The sequence below is a fragment of the Podospora pseudoanserina genome, chromosome 2, assembly GCF_035222485.1.
Source record: "Podospora pseudoanserina strain CBS 124.78 chromosome 2, whole genome shotgun sequence".
Taxonomy (NCBI): Eukaryota; Fungi; Ascomycota; class Sordariomycetes; order Sordariales; family Podosporaceae; genus Podospora; species Podospora pseudoanserina.
The window spans coordinates 4,411,071-4,433,037 of record NC_085921.1 but is presented as its reverse complement, the minus strand read 5'-3'; the positions used below and the strand labels follow the sequence as shown (position 1 = coordinate 4,433,037).

At 53.2% G+C, this 21,967-nt stretch overlaps 11 protein-coding genes and 2 non-coding genes across 13 annotated transcripts; 6 read left to right on the top strand and 7 right to left on the bottom strand.

The window, feature by feature from the left end:
• Nucleotides 1-786: 786 nt before the first annotated feature.
• On the top strand, nucleotides 787-2,541 carry FRM2 (type II nitroreductase). The gene is made up of 2 exons (XM_062944912.1): nucleotides 787-2,000; nucleotides 2,061-2,541. Exons 1-2 carry the CDS (start codon nucleotides 1,513-1,515, stop codon nucleotides 2,311-2,313), a joined length of 741 nt encoding a protein of 246 aa, XP_062803790.1. The 5' UTR covers nucleotides 787-1,512; the 3' UTR covers nucleotides 2,314-2,541.
• A 14-nt stretch (nucleotides 2,542-2,555) lies between these two features.
• On the bottom strand, nucleotides 2,556-5,019 carry PSD1 (phosphatidylserine decarboxylase 1). Its single transcript, XM_062944911.1, has 2 exons — nucleotides 4,086-5,019; nucleotides 2,556-4,013 (listed from the first exon to the last, which is right to left on the bottom strand). The coding sequence occupies exons 1-2, from the start codon at nucleotides 4,481-4,483 to the stop codon at nucleotides 2,777-2,779; spliced, it is 1,635 nt and encodes a 544-aa protein (XP_062803789.1). The 5' UTR covers nucleotides 4,484-5,019; the 3' UTR covers nucleotides 2,556-2,776.
• On the top strand, nucleotides 4,712-7,705 carry QC764_212040 (uncharacterized protein; the record flags this gene model as incomplete). Its single annotated transcript, XM_062944910.1, has 2 exons — nucleotides 4,712-5,649; nucleotides 5,711-7,705. The coding sequence occupies exons 1-2, from the start codon at nucleotides 5,398-5,400 to the stop codon at nucleotides 7,703-7,705; spliced, it is 2,247 nt and encodes a 748-aa protein (XP_062803788.1). The 5' UTR covers nucleotides 4,712-5,397.
• Nucleotides 7,706-8,354: 649 nt separating this feature from the next.
• On the top strand, nucleotides 8,355-9,336 carry QC764_212030 (uncharacterized protein; the record flags this gene model as incomplete). Its single annotated transcript, XM_062944909.1, has 2 exons — nucleotides 8,355-8,461; nucleotides 8,515-9,336. The coding sequence occupies 2 exons, from the start codon at nucleotides 8,355-8,357 to the stop codon at nucleotides 9,257-9,259; spliced, it is 852 nt and encodes a 283-aa protein (XP_062803787.1). The 3' UTR covers nucleotides 9,260-9,336.
• Nucleotides 9,267-10,654, bottom strand: QC764_212020 (uncharacterized protein; the record flags this gene model as incomplete). Its single annotated transcript, XM_062944908.1, has 2 exons — nucleotides 9,267-10,482; nucleotides 10,548-10,654. 2 exons carry the CDS (start codon nucleotides 10,652-10,654, stop codon nucleotides 9,321-9,323), a joined length of 1,269 nt encoding a protein of 422 aa, XP_062803786.1. The 3' UTR covers nucleotides 9,267-9,320.
• A 595-nt stretch (nucleotides 10,655-11,249) lies between these two features.
• Nucleotides 11,250-11,335, bottom strand: QC764_0043780. The gene has a single exon. It is a non-coding gene; the product is annotated as a tRNA-Arg (tRNA).
• Nucleotides 11,336-11,887: 552 nt separating this feature from the next.
• On the bottom strand, nucleotides 11,888-12,004 carry QC764_0043770 (uncharacterized protein; the record flags this gene model as incomplete). Its single annotated transcript, XM_062940314.1, has 1 exon — nucleotides 11,888-12,004. Exon 1 carries the CDS (start codon nucleotides 11,987-11,989, stop codon nucleotides 11,888-11,890), a length of 102 nt encoding a protein of 33 aa, XP_062803785.1. The 5' UTR covers nucleotides 11,990-12,004.
• Nucleotides 12,005-12,371: 367 nt separating this feature from the next.
• Nucleotides 12,372-12,443, bottom strand: QC764_0043760. Its single transcript has one exon. It is a non-coding gene; the product is annotated as a tRNA-Glu (tRNA).
• A 190-nt stretch (nucleotides 12,444-12,633) lies between these two features.
• On the top strand, nucleotides 12,634-14,886 carry TUF1 (translation elongation factor Tu). Its single transcript, XM_062944907.1, has 3 exons — nucleotides 12,634-13,300; nucleotides 13,357-13,385; nucleotides 13,451-14,886. The coding sequence occupies exons 1-3, from the start codon at nucleotides 13,138-13,140 to the stop codon at nucleotides 14,582-14,584; spliced, it is 1,326 nt and encodes a 441-aa protein (XP_062803784.1). The 5' UTR covers nucleotides 12,634-13,137; the 3' UTR covers nucleotides 14,585-14,886.
• A 148-nt stretch (nucleotides 14,887-15,034) lies between these two features.
• RPS29 (40S ribosomal protein S29) lies at nucleotides 15,035-16,399 on the bottom strand. Its single transcript, XM_062944906.1, has 3 exons — nucleotides 16,062-16,399; nucleotides 15,738-15,837; nucleotides 15,035-15,604 (listed from the first exon to the last, which is right to left on the bottom strand). Exons 1-3 carry the CDS (start codon nucleotides 16,121-16,123, stop codon nucleotides 15,596-15,598), a joined length of 171 nt encoding a protein of 56 aa, XP_062803783.1. The 5' UTR covers nucleotides 16,124-16,399; the 3' UTR covers nucleotides 15,035-15,595.
• A 7-nt stretch (nucleotides 16,400-16,406) lies between these two features.
• Nucleotides 16,407-18,035, top strand: ERP38 (Protein disulfide-isomerase erp38). Its single transcript, XM_062944905.1, has 2 exons — nucleotides 16,407-17,242; nucleotides 17,299-18,035. The coding sequence occupies exons 1-2, from the start codon at nucleotides 16,732-16,734 to the stop codon at nucleotides 17,886-17,888; spliced, it is 1,101 nt and encodes a 366-aa protein (XP_062803782.1). The 5' UTR covers nucleotides 16,407-16,731; the 3' UTR covers nucleotides 17,889-18,035.
• On the bottom strand, nucleotides 18,030-18,757 carry QC764_211980 (uncharacterized protein; the record flags this gene model as incomplete). The annotated part of the gene is given in 4 exon segments (XM_062944904.1): nucleotides 18,030-18,190; nucleotides 18,252-18,357; nucleotides 18,413-18,589; nucleotides 18,602-18,757. 4 exon segments carry the CDS (start codon nucleotides 18,755-18,757, stop codon nucleotides 18,111-18,113), a joined length of 519 nt encoding a protein of 172 aa, XP_062803781.1. The 3' UTR covers nucleotides 18,030-18,110.
• Nucleotides 18,758-19,026: 269 nt separating this feature from the next.
• On the top strand, nucleotides 19,027-21,657 carry QC764_211970 (uncharacterized protein; the record flags this gene model as incomplete). Its single annotated transcript, XM_062944903.1, has 1 exon — nucleotides 19,027-21,657. One exon carries the CDS (start codon nucleotides 19,027-19,029, stop codon nucleotides 21,655-21,657), a length of 2,631 nt encoding a protein of 876 aa, XP_062803780.1.
• Nucleotides 21,658-21,967: the final 310 nt, after the last annotated feature.

Genomic DNA, 21,967 nt, shown 5'->3' with positions numbered 1-21,967 from the left:
TCTTTTTGACAAAATTTTCTTTGGCTTCACGTTTCTTATCCTCCCTTTCGGGATCGTTTCATGCATTTGACGGGAGTTTTGTATCGCGTTCTTGCTTTTCTCATTGCTTTGGCTGGTGGGCGCATAAAGATGTTTGAGATTTTTATACCAGACTTTTTGGGGCTCGAAGCCATGGTAAAGATTTTCTTTGGGGGTTTGCTTTGGTCTGCTAGAGAAAAGATAAACACACAAGCGCACATACAACAAAATAACTATATAACATGGAGGGTATATGAAGGGTATGGGGGGGTGTTAGGAGGACGACGGGCACATGAAAGATATGTCTGACTCTTGATGTATATACATGTTTAATCTATCTTTATGGAATCGTTGTTTTGCTCTTGCAGTTGAGGGATCATCAGGGACTTGGTGGAGGTGTGTAACATTGCACAGCAGAGGGGAGAATGTGATGTTGAGGGGGTGAGAAGAACAGCTTTGAGTCTTGAAATGACGGACACTGAATGTATGGAGGACTGTATATGTTATAATCTAGCAGCAGAGGTTTCTTACCATGACATCGAAATCATTGATCAATCTATCTCTTGGCTATTGGAGGCTGGTTTCTCAAGGCCACGGTGTGACTTTAGGTGTGCATGGTCTATTCACCCAAGAGACATCCCAGATGGCGCAACCATCAGGCCTTGTGACACCATGCCCCTGATACTTTCTCATATGGGGGGCATTTGTATCTTTATAAATACTGAATCAGGCAGTTCAAGGATTCAACCCTCCCCTCCATCAACGGCACGTGGTGGGGTTGGCACCTTGGGGACTGCCGAGCAAGCAATGGCTCAGATCCCACCCTCTGTCCAGCTACCCAATAGATAAAGAAGTGGGGGTGTGGTCTTAGCGGGATTTTGTCAGCATTTGAAATGCGCTTTCAAAGCCCAGCGGCGTGCTGTCGTTGGTGCCGAAGCCACGAACTGGTTATCAGCCAACTTCCCCAATTCGGCTGTATGATTGCTTGTCATTGGTTAGAGAACTGGGCGACATGCAAACTCCAACGGTCGAACGAGTACTAAGCTTATGTATAATCAATGATGTAAGTTGTAATTGTATTATATACAGGACAGATCGGAATACCGCGCGCGAGCAAGCGAGAAGACGATATGAATAGTGGATTACCGATTTGGTAGCTGAAATGGATGACAACTCGATGAGTGAGCCGCTTGCAAGCAGAAAACTCCATCCGTACGTACCAAGTGGAGCCTGGCGATGGTTTGAGATGCTCATGGAATCTTTCGAGGTCTCTCGGCGGAAATGCTCCAGGGTTCCTTCCATGATGGGGGTTGGGGGGAAGGTGTCGGTCTCGAATTCTGCCGGGTAGAACCCCGTCTTTTGCTGTCCGTAGGGAAAGAGGACAGACATAGGAAGGTAGATACATATAAGGGGTCCTTCCCGCCTTTTTGACATCTATCTATAAGTTCATCTCATCACCAACCAACCCATCATCCCATCTTGTCTTCCGCTCCTATGCAGAGATTCGCCCACCCGCTTCGCACACTCCTCAAAAACACCACCTATAGAGTTGCTACTCCCCGTCCTATCACCACACCAATTACTACCCCGAAGATGTTTTCCTCCAGCAAAACCACCCCCGCCGTCCAGAGCGCTGACGGCTTCCTCTCCCACATCAAAGCCCGTCGCACAATCTACGCCCTCAACAAGACCCTCCCCATCTCTACCGACCGCGTCCAAGAAATCGTAAAGGAATCCCTCCTCCACGTCCCCTCTTCCTTCAACTCCCAATCCAACCGCGTCGTCGTCCTCCTCGGCGCCGAGCACGACAAGTTCTGGGACATCACCACCGCCATCCTCAAGTCCATCGTCCCCGAGGAGAACTTCGCCTCGACGGCCGCCCGCATGGCCGGGTTCAAGGCCGGCGCAGGCACTGTTTTGTTCTTTGAGGACCAGGACGTCGTCAAGGGCATGCAGGAAAAGTTTGCCCTTTATGCTGATCGGTATGTCCCCTTTTCCCATCCAACCCCCCTTATCAAATTTTTGCTAACGTACAAAAACAGTTTCGACCCCTGGGCTGGCCACTCAAGCGCCATGCTCCAGTTCGCAGTCTGGACTGCCCTCGAAACCGAAGGCCTGGGCGCCAACCTCCAACACTACAACCCCCTCGTCGACCAGAAGGTCCAGCAGGAGTGGTCCGTCCCGTCGACGTGGAAGCTCTCCGCTCAGCTCGTATTTGGCGGCAAGGCCGGCGAGCCAGGCGAGAAGACCTTTGGGCCTTTGGAGCAAAAGTACAGGGTTTTTGGTTCTGCTTAGAGAGCTGGGAGCAGGTCCAGCAACAACGTGAAATGGACTGCAAAGCACAATATAAGCAGGCATTAAGAGCAAGGCGTGGAAGACATCGTGAGTGGGCGTTGAAACAGTGGTTTTTTTTTTTCCAGAAGTTTAAGAGAATACGAAATACCCCCTTTTATTCAATGATGGCGGATACAGACGACTGGAATGAAACCTAGAGAGAAGATGTACATATACCTATAGAGCATCATAGACGATGAATTTTCAAGATGCTAACAACAATTTTAAAACTTCTATCAACTCTTCCAACCACACCCAACATGCTAGAATAGGAACTGACCCCCAAAACTATGAATAAACGAACAAGTTGATTGCCGCATTAAAACACAAATATCTACCCACGATTAAAGTTGAAAAACATTTTCGAATCCCTCTTTGGTATATACAACCCCCTTCTTTCCCCCGACGTTTTGGATACCAACTTTTACATATCAACCTGCCCCAAAGACTGCCCAACCTTGACTCTCTGCCCCTTTTCAACATTCCACGACCACCCCCTGGTGTGCTTGCCAGTCTCGGGATCGTGCTCCGAAGCAGGTGCCTCAAAGACGAGAACAATCGTGCTGCCGAGTTGGAAACCGCCCATCTCCTCACCCCTGCGCAGCGCGTGGCCCCTTAGGACTTGGCTGGCAGCCTCATACGTGGCCTCGGCGTAACCAAGGTACGGCTCACCGCGCTGAGCAGCCTCCTCGGCCGCCCTGTCGGCCTCGGTGTCCGTCGTCAGGCTGTTGGTGCGGAGCTCCCTGTCAAAGTTGATCTTAATAGAACCGACGTTGGTGGCACCGACGGGGACGTAGCTGAAGAAACCCCAGCGCCAGCGACCAAGGAGAACGACACGCTCGTTGAGAGTGAACAAACCGGGCATGGTGCGCTGAAGATACGGGGACACGCTGTAGAGTTCTCCTGCAAAGTGGCGTCTCCTCTCAACGACCCAGTTGGTGGGTGAGTGGAAGCGGTGGTAATCCCCGGGGGCGAGGTAGATGACGGCGTAGTAGAGGACGTGACGGCTGCCGGGGGTGAGATAATCGTACCAGGCCTTCTCGCCCTTCTCGAGCTCGGCGCGGACTTCAGAGACGGAGGTGGCAGAGGGAGTGACGGATTCGTCCTTGGGCTGGTCGAAGCTGTCGCTCTTTCTCTTCTTCTTGTTGCCGGACAGGAGATCGGGGAGGGTGTACGAGATACCGTTAACCGAGGCGAATTCTTCGTCCCTCTTGACCAGTTCTTCGTCGCCTTCGAGTTCACGCTGGGCAGCGGGCTTGATGAGCTTTTCGAGAGAGGCTTGGCTGCTGGAGAGACTTGGCGAGGGGCTGTTTTGTCCGAGGAGAGCATCAATGGTATATGTCATTCCCTTGACCTGTTCGATGTCGCCGCCTTCGATCTGACCGTACTGCAGAACTCGACCATCCGCAGGAGACAAGAGAGCGTTCGGGTTCGGATCCAGGGGTCGGGCACCGGGCTTCAGGGTACGGTAGAAAAAGGCGGCCAGGTTGGGGAAATTGCGAATATCCGGTTCCTCGATCTCGTCCATGTTGACACCAAAGAACCAAGAGTACAGCCGGAAACCAGGAGAACGGAGGTGGTATGGAATGACGAGCTCATTGAACTTGCCCCAAAGCCGAGACATGGCCTTCAATGGCAGAGTCGACATGATTTGCACCTGCCTGGAAACCATGTGTCAGTCCTCTGTCCTCGTGCCTCAAGATCAAGCATGTATCTGGAGTGCAATATCGTACCAAGGTCCATCGGGCCTCACCCGTGGCCTCTTTTTTGGCTTCTTCTCTGGTTCGCCATTTTCTTGAGGTTCCTTCTCCCGCGAGTAGACCTTGTAGAACTGAACCAGACCCAGGAAGCCGACGCCGAGGCCGACGGGAATGGGATACCACCGAATCTTGGAGTCGTTCACTTTGGAGTCGGCCTTGGGCCGGTGGGACTGCTGGGAGAAGGAGCGTTGGCCGAAGAGGCGCTGCTGCTGGCGGCCGTATCGATGTGTCGAGTGTGCCCGACGAGTGGCGGCTTGCGAGAGGTGGTGGTGAGGGAGGCGCTGAGAGCGTCGAAGGAGTGTGGTGCGAGCCAACCCAGCTACAGGTAACCCGACAGAGATCGAAGCAGGGCCAATCTGAGGAAACGCCATGTTGCCCCTTTTAATAACTTTTTCTCATCCGTAACCAGGGGAGCAAGGCGGTGTATGTTGACGAACCTGCATCGTTGGCCTGCCTGCAAAAAAAAAAAATAGCAGCGGCTCTGGGGGCAGGCGCGGGGAATCTCAAGCCGTTGATATACCGCAAAGTCGCAAAGTCAGTCACACAAGAAATAAACCGGTCGCAAGGGCGGCACAGCTGCACGATTAGCTCAAGCCGTCACTCTCATGACGCAGCTTGCTTTTCAGACTGAAAGAGAGAGCGAACCAGTGGATGCGACGGTGTTTCCCGCCCAGAGCCGTTATCCCGGGATGGCAAGGCGCCGTTTTGGGGGGCACCATTGGTCGCGTGTGGTGGGTACATGTATCCCCTATTTTTTACAGAATAGTTTGATTAATCACATGTGATTCCGCTGATTTCCTGTGTACAGGGGGCCACCCAGCGTGGGGTCGGGTACCGATACCTGGGGGCACCCTCCATCTTGAATGACAGCGTGGAATTTGGAAGCTGACCGAGCAAGAGCAAGGCAGTGAGTGTGGGTGGTGCTCAACAACAGCTCTCTCTCTTCGATGCGAAGAGCGGACTTTTTTTTTTATTTCAGACATAACACTTTACCTCTCCACATCAATAGGATGCGCAACAAGTTCGATTTTGCTCCCCTCTTATCCAATAACGTGGTCTCTCCTTTCTTCTCCGCGACGTGACCGACTGACTCTCCCTTGTTTGCTTGCGCCCACCTCACCCTCACCCACATCAACATCGACGCTCCGAGCGCCCCAGACTGTCCGTGCCTGGCATGCGTCTTTCTTGACTTCCATGAATAATTGACAGCGCCGCCCACCTTTTCTCTCCAGTCTCGTCGCCATTTTCCACTCATCATCTTGACCGACAGATATTAGCAGCAAACATGGCGGACGAGCAGGTCGCCGCTCCACAGGAGGATGCGCCCTTGGTCGTTAACCTCAACCTCATCCAGCCAAGCGGCACCTCATTAAGCTTCGCCCGAACACCAGCTGCTACCACTTTGCGCCAGCTCAAGGCCAAAGTTCGAGAGGGACTCCCCTCGCGACCATCCGACGAGCAAATCAGATTCATCTACCGCGGCCATCTGTTGCAGCGCGATACCGACACATTGCTGGATGTCTTTACAGAACAGGTGGTAAGTGTAACGTTACTGTGTCGCTTTCTCTCGACTTGGTGTGCTAATACTGTTGCTATAGATCCGATCAAGTGGCGACCAGCAATCTCTTCATATGGTGATCAGAGATGTTGTCAACCAGCCGTCTGGCAACACCCCCCAGCTCGCAACACCGAACCGTGGCCAGAGCCCTGCGCCTGGCAATGCGAATGCCCCTCCCAACAACCATGCGCAACCTCCATTTGGCCGCCAGCCACATATCCAGTTTCACCCTCAGCATGGAATCCGTGTGGCAGCCGCCGGCTTTATCCCGCCCCCACAGCCCATGGTCCATCACCTACAACACCAAGATATGGTTCAGTGGGGTGCTCACCTTCAACGGGAGGCCTTTCAGCGGCAAGTAGCGCTTATGAATACTCAACGACACTTTGGATATGGTATTCCGCCTCTCGATGGCGTACACCACGGCCCCGTCATGGGGGCTGAGCACCCGGCGCATTCCTTGACGCGGGATATGGTTGGGCCCAACGGACAACAAGTACGCATCACTGTTCAGAACGAGGTCGTTGCGCCAGCCGCTGGCTCTGCTCCAGGAGCGGGCGGTCCTACATCCAACCCTGGAAGTCATCGCCCATCTTCTGCGAACCAGACTCGTGACTGGATCCATGGTGATGACGCTGCTAGGGCCTCGCAAACCATCACTGGTGCGATGCAAAGAAGTGCATCTGGCGCATCCTTAGCAAACATGGCGGCTAATCTTGCGAATTCCAATGGGCCTATTCAGCCAATTCAACCTGGGGTGACTACGCCTCTCTTTCCCGGTGTATCCAGACATGCCAGTCGTTCTGCGACCCCAGATCCCCACACCAGACATGCTGCCTATGGTATTCCGCCGCTGCAGCGGCAGGTAGTACCACAGGGTCATACTCAATCACAACCCCAGGGCCAACAGGGACAGTCCCAAGCTCGGGCCTTGGATGATCTCGAGGTTCACATTTTGTACGACCAGGCTGGTCCTCGTGCGTTACTGGTAAACAGTCCTCTAGATCTGTACACCTCGCGGCAGCCACATGCTTTACCTGTGAGGCCACCACAGCACGTCTACCAGCCCATGGCTTTCGGCGTACCTCCTATGGCAGGCCCTCTTTTCTACCCACCTCCGTTCTATCCCCCGCCAGCCATGTACCTGCCACCTTTTCAACCGAGCCCCATGCCATTGGCTTTCCAGCAGCCGCAACCCGGACCGGTGCCACCGCCTCTCTGGCCAAACCCAAATGCAGCAGCTCAGGGGCCGGTACAACCCCAGCAAGGCCAAGCCCAAGCAGGTTTCCAGGCTCATCCTGTCGACGGCCTTCGGCATCGGGTTCAGCAGGCCCAAGTGGCAGCTCCAGCTAACCCTCCTCTTGCCCGGCCTCCACAGTTTGGACATCAGGGCAACCCTGGAGGGTGGGTGGTGGCTGCCTGGCCCACCGTGTGGCTCATCATTCGTCTGGCCGCTTTTGCCTTTTGGTTCTCCTACAGCAACCCCTCATGGGAACGGTGGCTGTCGTTAAGTATAGCGTCCCTGATCCTCTTGGCGTTCCATACAGGGATTTTGAACGCCTTGGTCAACGAAGTGTTTCAGCCCATCAGAGAGCATATTGAGAACCTGATCCCCAATCCGGAACATCAGAATCAACAGAGACCAGCACAGAACGCACCAGCAGGGGCTGGTCAGGCTGGCAACCCCGATCCGGCGGAGATTGCGCGGCGGTTAGTAGCGCAGAGACGGAATGCTAATGGAAATTGGCTACAAAACCAGGCCAGGTGGCTAGAGAGAGCAGGTATCTTGCTTCTGGCTAGTTTGGCGCCAGGGGTTGCAGAGAGACATATTCAGCAACTGGAGGCGCGGGAAAGGGAGGAGAGGAGAGCTGCTGAAGAGGCTGCCGAACGGGAGAGGGCCGCTGCTCGAGCAGCCCAGGAGGCCCAGACGGAAGGGCAGCAACCAGGACATGAAGATGGAGCGGACCATGGGCAGCAAGAGGAGTCTCCAGTACAGCCCCAGCCTCAGGCTCAAGCTCCTTTGGTGGAGGTATAAAATTCGGAGACTGACCGGCCGTTGGGCTGCTTTGTGTTTACGTGCTTTTCAGGAAGCCTTGGGCTTTTTTTCCCAAGCGAAATCTGTGGTTGGAAGAGCATCCTCTATAGGCTACGCCAAAATTTGGTAACAGCACCGGTACCTAGGCCACAGCCTTGTTCTTTTATGGTTTTCTGATGTTGCGGAATTTCCATCCAGCTAGCTTAGCTACTGTACTTAGTTTTGTGAGCGTATTTTGTACCAATTCGATCCTTGAGACTTTGGGTCTTTCTTTTATGTTACTGATAGTGTAAGATGATTGCCAGTGTCAAGACAGCAAGATATCAAAGAACTTGCCTCTTACCTATGTGCTTATCGCCGAGGTTAGCCTCCCCCTGGGCGAGGCTAAAGCCGGAGTTGTAGCTTTAAAGGGCGGGGTGATGGACCGAGGCCGAGGCACGGCTGGGGTTCCCCGCAGATTCGACGATTAGTATAAACCCCCTGAGTCAAGCTCCACCACCCCGGGAAAGGGAACCGAACCGGATCGGCGGTAGCAATATAGCGGGTACATACCTCGAGGGCTGGGAATTATAACATCCACCTCCTTTGTCCCAATCCTAGTTGTCTGTCTGTTTCATCTCTCATCTTTTCTCACACTAAGACCGATACAATGGCCGAAGCTCAGCTCGAGGACTTCTCGTCCCTGTTTTCCCTGAAGGGCAAGGTTGCCGTCATCACCGGTGGCTCCCGTGGTTTGGGGTTGAGTGCTGCTTCTGCGTATGTTCATCCTGTCAGTCTGTATCAATCACGTCACTAACACCCCCCATCAGCATCCTCCAATCCGGCGCCTCCCTCGTTTTCATCTCCTCGCGCAAGGCCGCCGCCTGCGAATCCGCCGTCGCCACCCTCAACGCCCTCCCCAACCTCTCCCCCGGCGCCAAGGCCATCTCTGTGCCGGCCGACTGCGCCACCCAAGCCGGCGTCACCCACCTCGTCGAGCAGGTGAAGAAGCACACCGACCACGTCGACATCCTCCTTGCCAACGCCGGCGCCACATGGGGCGAGTACATCGACACTCACTCCGACTCGGCCTTTGCCAAGGTCATGGACCTCAACGTCAAGGGCGTCTTTAACCTCATCCGTGACCTCGTGCCCCTCATGAGCAAGAACGCCAGCGTTGAGACGCCGTCAAAGGTGATTATCACTGCGTCGGTGGCTGGGTTGGGGATTGGTACTTTGGGCAAGCAGGGCACGTATGGGTACAGTGCTAGCAAGGCGGCGGTTATTCACCTGGGGAGGAACTTGGCTGTGGAATTGGGCCCGAGGCATATCAGCGTGAACAGCATCTGCCCTGGATTTTTCCCTAGCAAGATGAGCAATGGGCTGCTGGAGATGAGCGGTGGGCATGATGCGTTTGCCAATGCCAACCCCATGAGGAGGTTAGGGAGACCGGAGGATATTGCTGGTGCGATTGTGTATCTGTGCAGTCGGGCGAGTAACCACGTGAACGGTGCTGATTTCGCCATTGATGGTGGTGCTATGTGGGCTAGGGGGCAGTTGGATTCCAAGCTTTGAGAGAGGAGTTGTTATTTAGCATTTTGAGCATTTTTTTTTTTGAGATAAATATATGCAGTCTCTAAGAAGTATCCGCCTTGATGACCGGCTTCCTCGCAACCCACGTACTGGCTCGATACATAGTCTGCAGCATGGACTCAGTATCATGTATATACGGCGCCTCGACCCCCGTCTCCCTCGACTCAACCACGAACCCAACCTTTGTCACCAGCTCCATCACCTCCTCATCCGTCAGCTCAAAGTTCCCCGGCTCCGCAATCCCCGTCATATCATCCCCGCCGCTCATATGGGCCCCGTTCTCACTCTTATTCGGCATCACCCCCTCGAAATGCCACAGCAACGGCCCAAAGTTCACCAGCACCCCCCCGGGCTTCAAACACCCATAAATCACATCCAAATACCTAATCAGATTCGGGGCCGTATCGAGGAAAAAAACCGCCGCCACCACATCAAACGCCCCCGCGTTTTCCTCCTTGGCGTACTCGCACAAGAAATCCGCAGCCGTCATGCTCATCTCGCCGACCCTGCCCGTCTCCTCCTGCACCCTCATTGTCTCGCTCATACAATGCACATCCGGCACCTTGTACCCCCTAAACTGATCCCTTCTTGTCCTATGATTCGAAAACCCATGCACCCAAGGAAAAACCTCGTACTGCCCCGCCCGCTCGCAGCAGTTCAAGATGTAAGAGCTCGCCAGCAGTTGGTGGTAGGAAATCTCATTCCCCTCCGCTATACACCCCCGTAGAAACAGTTCAAACACCAACCTCCCCAACCCCGCGCCCGGCACCAAAACCCGCAGTTTCTCCCCTTCTTTCAACCTCTTCTGCTCTTGTTGAACAACCTTGAAGACATTCCGGAAGCAGACATCCCTCTCCCTTTTTCCTTCTGCCGACCAGTCCCGGTAGAACTGACGAATTGTGCTCCTCGCCTTGTCCACATCCCCATTCTTTGCACAGCCTGCCCACTCATCCGGCATTTTAAGGGTGCCAGTAGCAGTCCGTGACTTTTCGTCGGGCACCCCCAGGTTGAAGTTTGAGAGGGCAGCTTTGAAGATAGCCCTGGACAGCTCGGCGTTGGAGTCGATGCAGTCGTCGACTTTGGAAAGCGTTTCGAGGTAGTTGAACGGTGGGGATGACAGGAGCCGGAGGTGGGCTTGGGGGAGGGAGTAGAAGGACTGCCGGCGGAGGTGGGTGGTTTGGTAGTGGGCCAGGCGGGGGTATTGTCTGCCGTCTCATGTGAATATTTTCAATAAATATGTATGTGATGTGATGGTGAGATGAAAACTTACTGGAAGGAATCAGCAGCGCAATACATGACTCTTAGCTCATCGACATCGATGGCCTCCTCGCCCGTGTGTTCGGCGCCGTTCCATGACGTATCCTCCTCCACCTCCATGTTTCAATAAAAATTTAAAAGTCGTGTTCACAAGGGAAGTTTGAGTCTCTGAGGTTTATGAAACAAGCATGCAAGGTTTGAGTTCACCCAGCGACCAAGTGAATGAGTGAGTGGGTTTGGCCGACTTGTTCAAAGTCTCGGCGCTGCTATCGGCGGCGGCGGCAGCGGCCGTGAGGGACTGCCGATGGTTGTTGCTGACCAAGATACTCCGCTTTTCCCGAGAACGTCAAATATAGTGAGAAAATAGAGCATCAAACATATCGGTACAAACAAGGGAATCTATTCACGAACACACTGATGTGGAAAAAAATCAACTGAAATTGCTTTTTGAGAAAACCGAGAGTGAGCGCAGTCAGGATTCAAGTTTGTAGCGGGACCCTAACCCTGGATTGTCCTTGGCGTCTTCGAGTCCCTTTGGGATTGTTTTTTTTTTGCCGTCTTACAAGGCTGGATACCAAGCGAATCCAAAGAGTCACCAAACAGCTTGGGGGAGTTAATTCAGGCTTCTAAAACAAAAACCACTGAATCGCCAGACCAAAATCAACAATGTGGAATGTTATCACTCCCAAGAATGGGAGTCCCAGGCAAGAAAAAACGATCCGCCCAGGGGTCGAACCTGGAACCTCCTGATGGATTGATATGAAATCGTAGTCAGACGCGCTGCCATTACGCCAGCGGACCATACAATTGGATGTTGGTGTGAGATAGATTTAGTATACAGGATGGAATGAAACAGAGGAATCCCCCAAATAGATATTGTGATATTCTCATCACCAACCATCAAAGCATTGATTGCTGAGAGTACGGCGGACCTGACGAACAGATTAGTACGACATTGTACCCTTTGCTAAAGCCCAGGAGATGCTGGGGCTCTGTGGAAGGCGGATGAGATCTCGGTGGTGAGACTGCCAAGCATTGTTGGGAGAGATATTTATCTTTCCTGCTGGCCAGGCCGGCGGTGATTCACACCATCGGAGTCATCAGTTGTTGAGGATAGGCGTGAACGCCATCTGCTCGTATTTTACCTAGCCAGTTAAGCACACTCAGACGACCATGTTTTAGTTACGCCTGTATTCAGCCACACCAAAGGTTACCACAACCATGCCAAGCATCGCCCCAGACAGTCAGCGATTGCCGAGTCTGGGCAGAGCTCGAGCCTCACCTTATATTGATGTGTGAAAATGAGAAGAACTTCAAGATGGGAGCCTGGGAGGATGTGGTGGCTGTCGCACTTTATTGTGAGTGTGGGGTGTTGGAAGAAGAGTTCACGGAGAGTCTCAATCGCCTCGCTGATCTCGGGATTTCTGCCAATCGGTCTGGCCGCTGTTGGCACATTTCCAGCAACTGTTGCTGGAAAATGTGTTGACGGCGGTGACATTGATGAGTATAAAGACAAAACCTGTAAACTCGAAGCCGAGGTGTCACACCCTCCTTTGTGCAAATGCATGATGGGGCCAACAGTTGCGGAAGAAACGACAAGTCTAGGTGGGGCCAACAGTTGCGGAAGGAACGAAAAGTCTAGGTGGGGCCAGGAAAGCCAAAAAAAGCATGCAACGAACATGAAGAGGGAGCAACACCTGCCATGTGCCCAAATTCCATAAAAATGGAAGGAACACCTCCTCATGGCAGCAGATGACGCAAATGAAGCAGAACAGATACCACAAGACCAAAAACAATCATCACCAACACTCCTGTAGAGTGTTGGAGATGGAATCGACTCCGGTACGGGGAATCGAACCCCGAGCTTCGCGGTGAAAACGCGATATGTTAACCGTTACACTATACCGGATAGTTGATTTGATGTGAGAATGCAAAGGAATTTGGGCATATTGAGATAATTTCAAAGAGCGGTTTCCGATCTCATTTGCAATGTCAAAGTGAGAGTGTTTGCAATGCACAATTCAGTGAGATATCAGAAACAGTTGCCCGTTGTTTGGGAAGGCGCTGCTCCGCCCACATTTCTGAGCCGCAACAGTGGGGCACCCGCAATGGAGGAAGAGGAAAGAACTCACTCAACACCAGCACATGCCAATTGGTTACAGATGTCAGAGTTGAGGGGCCCTTGTTGCAAGTTGCTCTTCAAGATATTGAATGACATTAACTGATATTGAGCATTCTTCCGCGCAACCTACCATATCACTTGCCAGCCCCGCCTCCACTCCGGTACACCTTGGGCCTTACGACAAGCCTCGCGGGCATCTATCGCGAGTCCGCGACGAAAACTGCCCGCGGGGTACTCCCGGGGCTCGCGGGGTTGCGCACGAACCCACGTGATATCGGATGAGATTAATGCAGATAAACAGCACGAGGCGCAAGGCAGTCCGTGCAATCCCGACCCGGGCAGCACTAGCGGGTTTGGATGAACCCCTGGGCTCCCAAATTTTCTAACTTGTGCAGCTCGAACTCTTCAACATCCAGTTGATCCCACCTCTCCGCTCTTTCGGCATCCCTCTGTTTTTGTGAGCGATTCCCAGATTGTCACCATGCCTGCCCTCCTCAGAACCATTGCCCCCTTCCTGAGGGCGGCCACCCTCAGACAGTCTGCCACTCCTCTGGTCCAGCTCCAGCGCCAGACCCGCACTCCCATCCTCAACTTTGCCCGGTCGTATGCTGTTTTTGAGCGCACCAAGCCCCACGTCAACATTGGTGCGTTAATCCTCAAATTATCTCGAACCTGCCACCGTTACTAACAACTGTTCAAGGCACAATCGGTCACGTCGATCATGGAAAGGTCCGCATATCTCCGGGAATGCGCCCAATTTGCGCCCTCACCCCCCACTGACCGAGCTCCCACAGACTACCCTTTCCGCCGCCATCACCAAGAGGCAAGCCGAGAAGGGCATGGCCAACTTCCTCGAGTATGGCGCTATCGACAAGGCCCCCGAAGAGCGCAAGCGTGGTATCACCATCTCCACTGCCCACATCGAGTACTCGACCGAGGCCCGCCACTACTCACACGTCGACTGCCCTGGTCACGCTGATTACATCAAGAATATGATTACCGGTGCCGCCTCCATGGATGGTGCCATCATTGTCGTTGCTGCTTCCGATGGACAGATGCCCCAAACCCGTGAGCACTTGCTCCTCGCCCGCCAGATGGGTATCCAGAGAATCGTCGTCTTCGTCAACAAGGTCGATGCCCTCGAGGATCCCGAGATGTTGGAGCTTGTCGAGATGGAGATGCGTGAGCTTCTCACCTCGTACGGCTTCGACGGTGACAACACCCCCGTCGTTCTCGGTTCTGCTCTCTGCGCCATGGAGGGCAAGCGCCCCGAGATTGGCGAGTCCAAGATCGATGAGCTCATGAAGGCTGTCGATGAGTGGATCCCCACCCCCGAGCGTGACACCGACAAGCCTTTCCTCATGCCCATTGAGGACGTCTTCTCCATTGCCGGCCGTGGTACCGTCGTCTCTGGCCGTGTCGAGCGTGGTACGCTCAAGAGAGATGCCGATATCGAGCTCATTGGCAAGTCCAACGAGATCATCAAGACCAAGGTCACCGACATCGAGACCTTCAAGAAGTCCTGCGAGGAGTCCCGTGCCGGTGACAACTCCGGTCTTCTCCTCCGTGGTGTCCGCCGTGAGGACATCAAGCGTGGTATGGTCGTTGCCAAGCCCGGCACCGTCACTGCCCACAAGAAGTTCCTGCTCTCCCTCTACGTCCTGTCCAAGGAGGAAGGTGGCCGTCACTCCGGCTTCGGTGAGAAGTACCGCCCCCAGATGTACATCCGCTCCGCCGACGAGTCCGTCACCCTCTACTTCCCTGAAGGCACCGAGGATGCCTCCAGCAAGATGGTCATGCCCGGTGACAACGTCGAGATGTTGGCCGAGCTCTACAACCCCGTTGCCGTCGAGGCCGGTATGCGCATCACCATCAGAGAAGGTGGCCGCACTGTTGCCACTGGTCTCGTCACCCGCATCCTCGAGTAAACTCTCGATGAGGTAAATAATGAAATAAAATAAAAAATCAAAGAACAACTCACGGCCGGGACAAAAATGGAAGGGGCCCCTTGGTCTCGCGTGTGGATAAGGGGGACGGGGGCGCTTTGGCGTTGAAAACGAACTTTGTACACTGTATATCTTCATGTTGTGTTTAGAAAGAAAGCGCCAGTTTGGAAGCTGCGCCCTGGGGGTTCTTTGTGCATTATTACACTTGGGGCTCGGCTGATCTCCCCTCCTTCTGCTTCGGTTGTTGTTTTAAAATACTGTAATATAGAAGACATACAAATGGAAATGGGAGGGAATGATGAATCACGAAGATAAAGAAAGACTTGTACGAGAGATAAGATGATGTCTCACGCAGCGGGAATGAGATGGTGGAAGCGCTTTTGGAATTTGATCATTGTCCACGAGTGTGATGTCCCATTGAGAGTAAACCATGCCCACTCTCCCATCAATCAAAGCAGATGTCGAGATCTATTCGCTGGGCACGCGCGAACAAAACAACAACAGCAAACAACAAGAATGCACCTTGAGTGTGTGTTTGCAACTTGGGTCATTTCAGTTGCTCTTCAAAGAAAAAGCACAAAAAAGGATGCTTTCACCAAAAAAAAAAAAGGTAAAACCCGTGGTAACTCCCACTTTGTTGGCCTTGGTTTCCCCCTTATCCCATGCAAATAATGAGTGAAAAGAATCCCAACGCTGGCCGCCTTGTTGATCTTTCGGAATATCAGTCGTCGGTTTCCTTCAGCCCGTTTTCTTCCGTAAAGTGGTCGTCGAATCACAAAGTTTGTCCCTTTTTTGTTCTTATTTCCCAGCCGGCGAAAAAGGGTGTTCTAGTTGGTATCCGTCCCCCCCCCTTTGCCCATGGTTTCCCCAAAAGAATTCCGTTTTTGTCACCGTTTCCCTGTCCCATTCTCCCCGTCATGTCATCAAACCACAAAACCCGGAAGCCCCGTGGTTGTCAAACCCTCCATGTCTCCCGACATTAGAGTGGGTGATTTACCGGTACTGTTGTGTCACATGTTAGTATTTTGTATGTTCGGTTCTGAAGTGGCATCGGCGGGGGTGTGGATGTGTGAATCGCTCAGGGTTCTGTGTATGTGGTGCTCGGATCTCGAAATCGGGGGAGTTGTTATCGTACCTTGACGAAACCAATGTCGGCAGCCTTCTCGCGGAAGCACTGACGGCAGATGTTGAGGCCGTACTTGCGGATCAGACCAGCCTGGTGGGTGCAGACACGGCTATATATCGAAAAATCTATCGTTAGCCACACTTGCTCTTCAAGGTTCTCTCTCTCTTTCGTGTGAAATCGTGATGGCTTATCCCCCTCCCTCCTCTTTCCATTCCTCCTCTTGTCCAAGAACCCTAGCTCTTCCCCCATCCGATATGCCTTCCTCCCGGTACCCATGTTCGTCGGCGGTATCGTTCGTGATGGATGTTGTGGGGTTTCTTTGTGTTTCCTTACCAAGCGCGAGAGCCCTTGCCGTAAGTGCGGGGGCGGGAGTTCCAGACAGACTCGTGAGACATCTTGAGAGATTGATGGAATTTTTCCTTGCGAAAAAGGGCAAATTTCGGAGAGGGGTGGGTTTGGCGTGAAGATGTCGTCGACGGAGAGCGGTGGTCGGCCGGAAATGTTGCTAGGGAGTTCCGCAATATGGACACGAGATTTTTCTTGTGCGGGAGGGCTTCGCTGGTGGGTGGCTTGTGCGTTTGTGGCGCTTGGCCTGGAATTATGGGTCTTTTTACTTCACCGCCCGCTGGCTGATAAGCCCCGTATCTTATCGCTTATCAGCTGTCTGCAGATTTGACAGGGATTTGATGGCTTGTTGGGACAGTGCGCTTGCTGCAGTCGCTGGCACTGTTTCAGATGGCGGGGCGGGAGCTGCAAAACTGGGGAAGCTTTCCAGCCGATGTGCCAGGATTGCGCCGCCAGTTGTCAGCGAGCTCTTCTGCAAAGTGGCATCTTTTTCTGGGATTTCAAAGCATCCCTTGATTTGCATTTGCCTGGAGGCATCTATTCAATAGAGCCGGCTCTCTGAATTTATCCATCTTTACCTTTTTCATCGGCCCCTGTTGCATCGATCTCGATTTCAAAACCCCCATCCCGCAAACCGCCGTGGTACGACATCACCACCATGGTTCTCCTCAAGAGCTTCGTGCTCGCCGGCCTCACGGTTGTTGTCGCGGCCAAGTCTGCCGTCCTCGACCTTATCCCTAGCAACTTCGACGAAGTCGTCCTCAAGTCCGGGAAGCCCACCCTCGTCGAGTTCTTCGCCCCATGGTGTGGCCATTGCAAGAACCTTGCCCCTGTCTATGAGGAGCTCGCCCACTCCTTCGAGTTCACCAAAGATGTCCAGATTGCCAAGGTTGATGCCGATGCCGAAAGGTCGTTGGGCAAGCGTTTTGGTGTCCAGGGTTTCCCTACACTGAAGTGGTTCGATGGCAAGAGTGACAAGCCAACAGAGTACAATGGTGGACGTGACCTCGAGGCTCTGACCGCCTTCATCACCGAGAAGACTGGTATCAAGTCCAAGAAAAAGCTCGCTCCTCCCAGCAGCGTTGCCTACCTGACCGATGCTACCTTCAAGAACACCATTGGCGGTGACAAGCACGTTCTTGTTGCTTTCACTGCTCCCTGGTGCGGACGTAGGTGTCCACCTATATTGAAATCTCAAAACCAGAATGCTAACTCAGCTCCATAGACTGCAAGAGCCTTGCCCCCACTTGGGAGTCTCTTGCCACCACCTTCGCCAACGAGCCCAACGTCGTTATTGCCAAGGTTGATGCCGAGGCTGAGAACAGCAAGGCCACCGCCAACGATTATGGTGTGACGTCGTATCCCACCATCAAGTTCTTCCCCAAGGGCAGCACCACTCCCGAGGATTACAACGGTGGCCGTTCTGAAGAGGCCTTTGTTGCCTTCCTCAACGAGCAGGCCGGTACCCACCGCGCCGCCGGCGGCGGTGTTGATGCCACCGCTGGCACCTTCGCCGTTCTCGATGAGATTGTCACCAAGTACATTGGTGGCACCCCCCTTACCGATGCCGCTGCCGAGGTCAAGAAGGCTGCTGAGAGCCTCAAGGAGGATGCCCAGTACAAGTACGCCGAGTACTACATCCGCGTCTTTGACAAGCTTAGCAAGAGCGACAGTTTTGCTGCTAAGGAGCTCGCCCGTTTGGAGGGTATCCTCAAGAAGGGTGGTCTGGCCCCTACCAAGCTTGATGAGCTTACCACCAAGACCAATATCCTCCGCAAGTTTGTCGAGAAGGTCACTGGTAAGGATGAGCTTTAAACAAGTGTGGATTTGGTGATACAGAAATTAATAAAAGGCAAACGTTCTCCTAAGGCTGAAAAAGGCGTACGCGTTGGGGTCGAGTGAGATGGCACGTGTATGATAGTATTTGGGTAGCAACAAAGGCAGTGTTATCCCATGAGGTTTAACAAACAAAACACGACCCCTGAAAACTCCATGAACTCCTGCTCGTAATTACCGATGCTCTGGCCACGCATGATTTCAGCCGGAGCTTGACTTCTTGTCCTTGTTGGCTGCTAGCTGTGCTTCAAGATTGTCCAGGCGACGCGACATCTCGTCCACTAGTATTATTCCGTGAGTGACCAGGCCATATGTTGGTGGTCGCCAGGGGTGATGACTTACTTTTTGCAAAGATTTCACTAGAAACGCCAGCAAATTTGTTCGAGAGGGTGTTCAGAAGGTCTTCGAGTTGGACCGTGAGCTCAGCATGGGCGTTGTCGCCAGAGGCCTAAGGGGTCATATTTAGCTTTGGTAGCTTTGCACACAGGAAGGGGGCAACTTACATTTGTTGGACTCGTGTTGTTGGCGTTGGACTCGTTCTTGGAAGCCATACTTATTTTTGTCCGGTACTTTTGCATGCGGAGACTGAAGCAGTTCCTGGATGATTGTACAGTGCGGAAGAGGTTGCTGTCAATGTGTTTTTGATCATGAGCAGCTGGTTCAACGGGTGGGGGGGGTAGCTTTCAGGGAACTATTTGATAGCACGGTGCACAGCCCAGTAGCGACACTGTGGTAGTCAGAGGGCCGCGCGCTGTTCGATGCCAAGCTTGAAGGTACCCTTGCAGCAGCTGCCTCACCCGCGATATCATTACGAAGACATCATCGTCCATTAAAGCATCACTTTGCATGACGAGACTTAAGTTGCTCACGATAATTTGAGTTTTGTTTGTTTCCTTCCAGATAAGAATTACATTCGTCGTAACTCTATCCTCTCATACTGATTACGACATCGCCCAACAGTAGCAACAATCACGAGACCCATGCAAATCGTCGCCTCAAGGTGCATCATCCAAATCTCAGGCTTTACATACCGGGAGCTCGTCGACATTGAAATATGATTCCTACACCGCCATAGTAGCTTCAACTAGGCTGGCAAGCAAGCTGCGACTCCGCCACGATGCCTGAACAAGAACAGGATGAACAACAGCGACGGCAGCAGAGTGACCGGGGGCAGATGCTCCTCTTGGTGCTCATCTTTTATCTCACATTCTTCTCTGAGAGCGATGCACCAGCACTGATATCAACACCATATCTCACCGCCTCAGAAAGGCTTGGCCGCCAGAGGGCTGCTCATGGCATTCTCAACAGCACCAACTGGGGCGACTTTTCTCCCCACGCACACAAGGAAGGGGCGCCGCCATGGCAAGAGCCCAAGTATCTCAATCTCACCGGGTTTCGGGAAAGTGACGGTCTCGCGTGGGAGGATCTTGATTATTTCAAGGATCGGTGTCGTCAGTGGAGCAAACATGCCTACCCACCGCAGGAAGGAGGGGACGAGTGGGCTCATGGTTCGGCGAAGAGGACATGGCAGAATGCGACGGGCACTGTCCAGGGGAAGTGGATCCGTCGTCAGGGGTCGGCTGCGAAGTACAGAGATAACTTCAACCTCACTGCAGTTGCTCCTGGGGTCAATTGGATGGGGGACGATGTCGACTGGGGTTGGAATGTCACTGGGTCTCACGGCACTGTTGTCCTTCGCCTTGAGGAAGATGACACACCAGATAGCTGGTATCGGGAGACTCCACAAGATGAGAAAGAGAGCCATACGGCGGGCGTTGCGAGAGAGATCTCAGCTGTGGCAACTTTTCAGGATGAAGAGACCTCTGCTGCCAGTTTCGTTATGCAACTTTACGGCGTTCACTGGCCATTGCAAGGGTCGATGATTCTGACTACAACTAGTGAGAAATTCGCCGGCATCTTTGGCTTGCCTCACCTCACGCCTCACGCCAAGTTTTTCGAGACGAGTCAACGTCTGTTGAACCACACTGTCGATGAAACGCTGCGAGAGAGAGAACGTAGCAGGCTTCCAGATATATCCAACCCATGGAATCCGGTCATTGAAGGGGACTTTGGTGGCACACTACCCCGTTGTGAATACATTTTGTATCTGCAACTGCATGCCCTGGACCATCACTATACACATGACAAGGGATTCATGGATTCGTCGCATTCCATTATCGACGATATGGAGTGGGAGCTTCGCTATCCTACTGGCGCTCGAAACACGAAGCTACCTGAGCTGCAAATGTCCCTCGTCGCCTGGTCGCCTGACTGCTCATATTATCTCGAGTCTAAGGGACCTCCCCTATTCCCACCCGCAGATGGCCAGCATCTTGTTGGTGTCAAGGAGGAGGTGCTTCTTTCTCGGGTGAACTACTCGCTGCTAGTTTTCGCGTTTGTATACGCAGTACAAGTCATACTCTTGAAAGGGCAGATCAAAGAATCCCCCACGCCCTCTACGCTCAATCGGTTGAGCTTTTGGAGCATGTCAATGATGTTGCTGGCAGATGGCCTGATTTTCTCAGCTTCATCTGCTTGGTCTGTCAGTGCCTCTGACGGGTTTCACTCTGCCTTGCTGTTAACATTTGTCTCGTTCATGTCATCGGCTATCGGAGGCGGACTCTTGGCCAGCATCCGTGGCAGTGAACCAGAGAGGAGAGCTCGCGATACTCCTCCAGCCACCAACACGGGTACTACGAACACAACCACTACCGCCCCAGCACCACCTCCTGCTCCGGCAGTCCCACAGACCTCAGGCACTCTGCCCCCGCCAGTAACAGCTAGACCTCCCAGGGCACCCTCTCTCCCGATCATTGTCCCCTCAGACCAAGACATCGACGCCGAGATTGCAGAAAACGTCGCAGCCGGCGCAGGCGCCGTCCCAGGCCTAGGCACCACCACCACAGCCCCAGCAACGACAACCACACCAACCAACCGCCCCCAAACAGCCCAATTCGCCCCCGTAATCTTCTACTTCTTCCTCCTCATCCTCGCCATCATGGTCCTAACAATCCTCTCCCTCTCCTGGCCCCCCCGCGCCCGCTCAATCTACATCAACACCATCTCCTTCCTCTACTTCTCCCTCTGGCTCCCCCAAATCTGGCGAAACGCCCGCCGCAACAGCCGCCGCAGCTTCTCCTGGAACTTTCTGACAGGCCAATCCCTCTGCCGCCTCGCCCCGTTTGCGTACTTTTACCTCTACGACAAAAATTTCTTGTTCGTCTCGACCGATTACACAACCTTCTCCATCCTCGTCGCCTGGGTGTGGGCCCAGCTCCTGACGCTGATCCTGCAAAACTTTTGGGAGCCCCGGCTGGGCATCCCGTTTCCGAGAGGTTGGATGCCAGAAGTGTGGGACTACCACCGCATCCTGAGGCAGGATGACATCGAGAGCGGGGTTGTCGTCGGTCTTGAATTTCTCGAGTCTGCTTCGTCGTCGTCGTCGTCGTCGACCGCCGAAGGCCACGGCCACGACCACAGGGGGCAGCTGAGGGAGAGGGCAAAGGAGCTGAGGCAGAGGGGCATGACGTTGAGGAATGTGGACTGCGCCATCTGCAGGGAGGAGATGCTGGTGCCGGTCGTGATGACGGGCAAGCCGGACCCGTCGTGGAGCATGGCTGACATGCTGGAGAGGAAGTCGTACATGATCACGCCCTGCCGGCACATGTTTCACACAAAGTGCTTGGAGCAGTGGTTTAGGAAGCGGCTGGTTTGTCCCATATGCAGGGAGGATTTGCAGCCGCTTTGAGAGATTGTTATACACAGTCTGCAGTATCCTTGGATGATGTGTAATAGTTGTTAGGTTGAAAGCGGTGTTTTTATATCACATTATAGGCGATGATTCTGATCAGCATCATAACTCTGGTAATCATGGAGGCGTTTTAAACATTATATTCCGCTGTATTCCTTCTGGCTAACAATTTCTCAAATACATGCAAAGCGTGTCCTTCGCTGAGAGTTACCCATCCACACAACCATGGTAGGTATTCAACCATAACTCGTCCATAAACCACAACAAAAGAACGATGAAAAACTCACCCAATCACAAAACATCCCCT

Excerpts from the sequence above, each read along its gene's own strand:
- FRM2 (XM_062944912.1), top strand. The coding sequence starts at position 1,513 with ATGCAGAGATTCGCCCACCCGCTTCGCACACTCCTCAAAAACACCACC. Across the intron at positions 2,001-2,060 it reads TTTGCCCTTTATGCTGATCG|TTTCGACCCCTGGGCTGGCC; the intron begins GTATGTCCCCTT and ends GTACAAAAACAG.
- PSD1 (XM_062944911.1), bottom strand. The coding sequence starts at position 4,483 with ATGGCGTTTCCTCAGATTGGCCCTGCTTCGATCTCTGTCGGGTTACCT. Across the intron at positions 4,014-4,085 it reads GTGAGGCCCGATGGACCTTG|GCAGGTGCAAATCATGTCGA; the intron begins GTACGATATTGC and ends CATGGTTTCCAG.
- TUF1 (XM_062944907.1), top strand. The coding sequence starts at position 13,138 with ATGCCTGCCCTCCTCAGAACCATTGCCCCCTTCCTGAGGGCGGCCACC. Across the intron at positions 13,301-13,356 it reads CAAGCCCCACGTCAACATTG|GCACAATCGGTCACGTCGAT; the intron begins GTGCGTTAATCC and ends CAACTGTTCAAG. Across the intron at positions 13,386-13,450 it reads GTCACGTCGATCATGGAAAG|ACTACCCTTTCCGCCGCCAT; the intron begins GTCCGCATATCT and ends GAGCTCCCACAG.
- RPS29 (XM_062944906.1), bottom strand. The coding sequence starts at position 16,123 with ATGTCTCACGAGTCTGTCTGGAACTCCCGCCCCCGCACTTACGGCAAG. Across the intron at positions 15,838-16,061 it reads GGCAAGGGCTCTCGCGCTTG|CCGTGTCTGCACCCACCAGG; the intron begins GTAAGGAAACAC and ends TTCGATATATAG.
- ERP38 (XM_062944905.1), top strand. The coding sequence starts at position 16,732 with ATGGTTCTCCTCAAGAGCTTCGTGCTCGCCGGCCTCACGGTTGTTGTC. Across the intron at positions 17,243-17,298 it reads CACTGCTCCCTGGTGCGGAC|ACTGCAAGAGCCTTGCCCCC; the intron begins GTAGGTGTCCAC and ends TCAGCTCCATAG.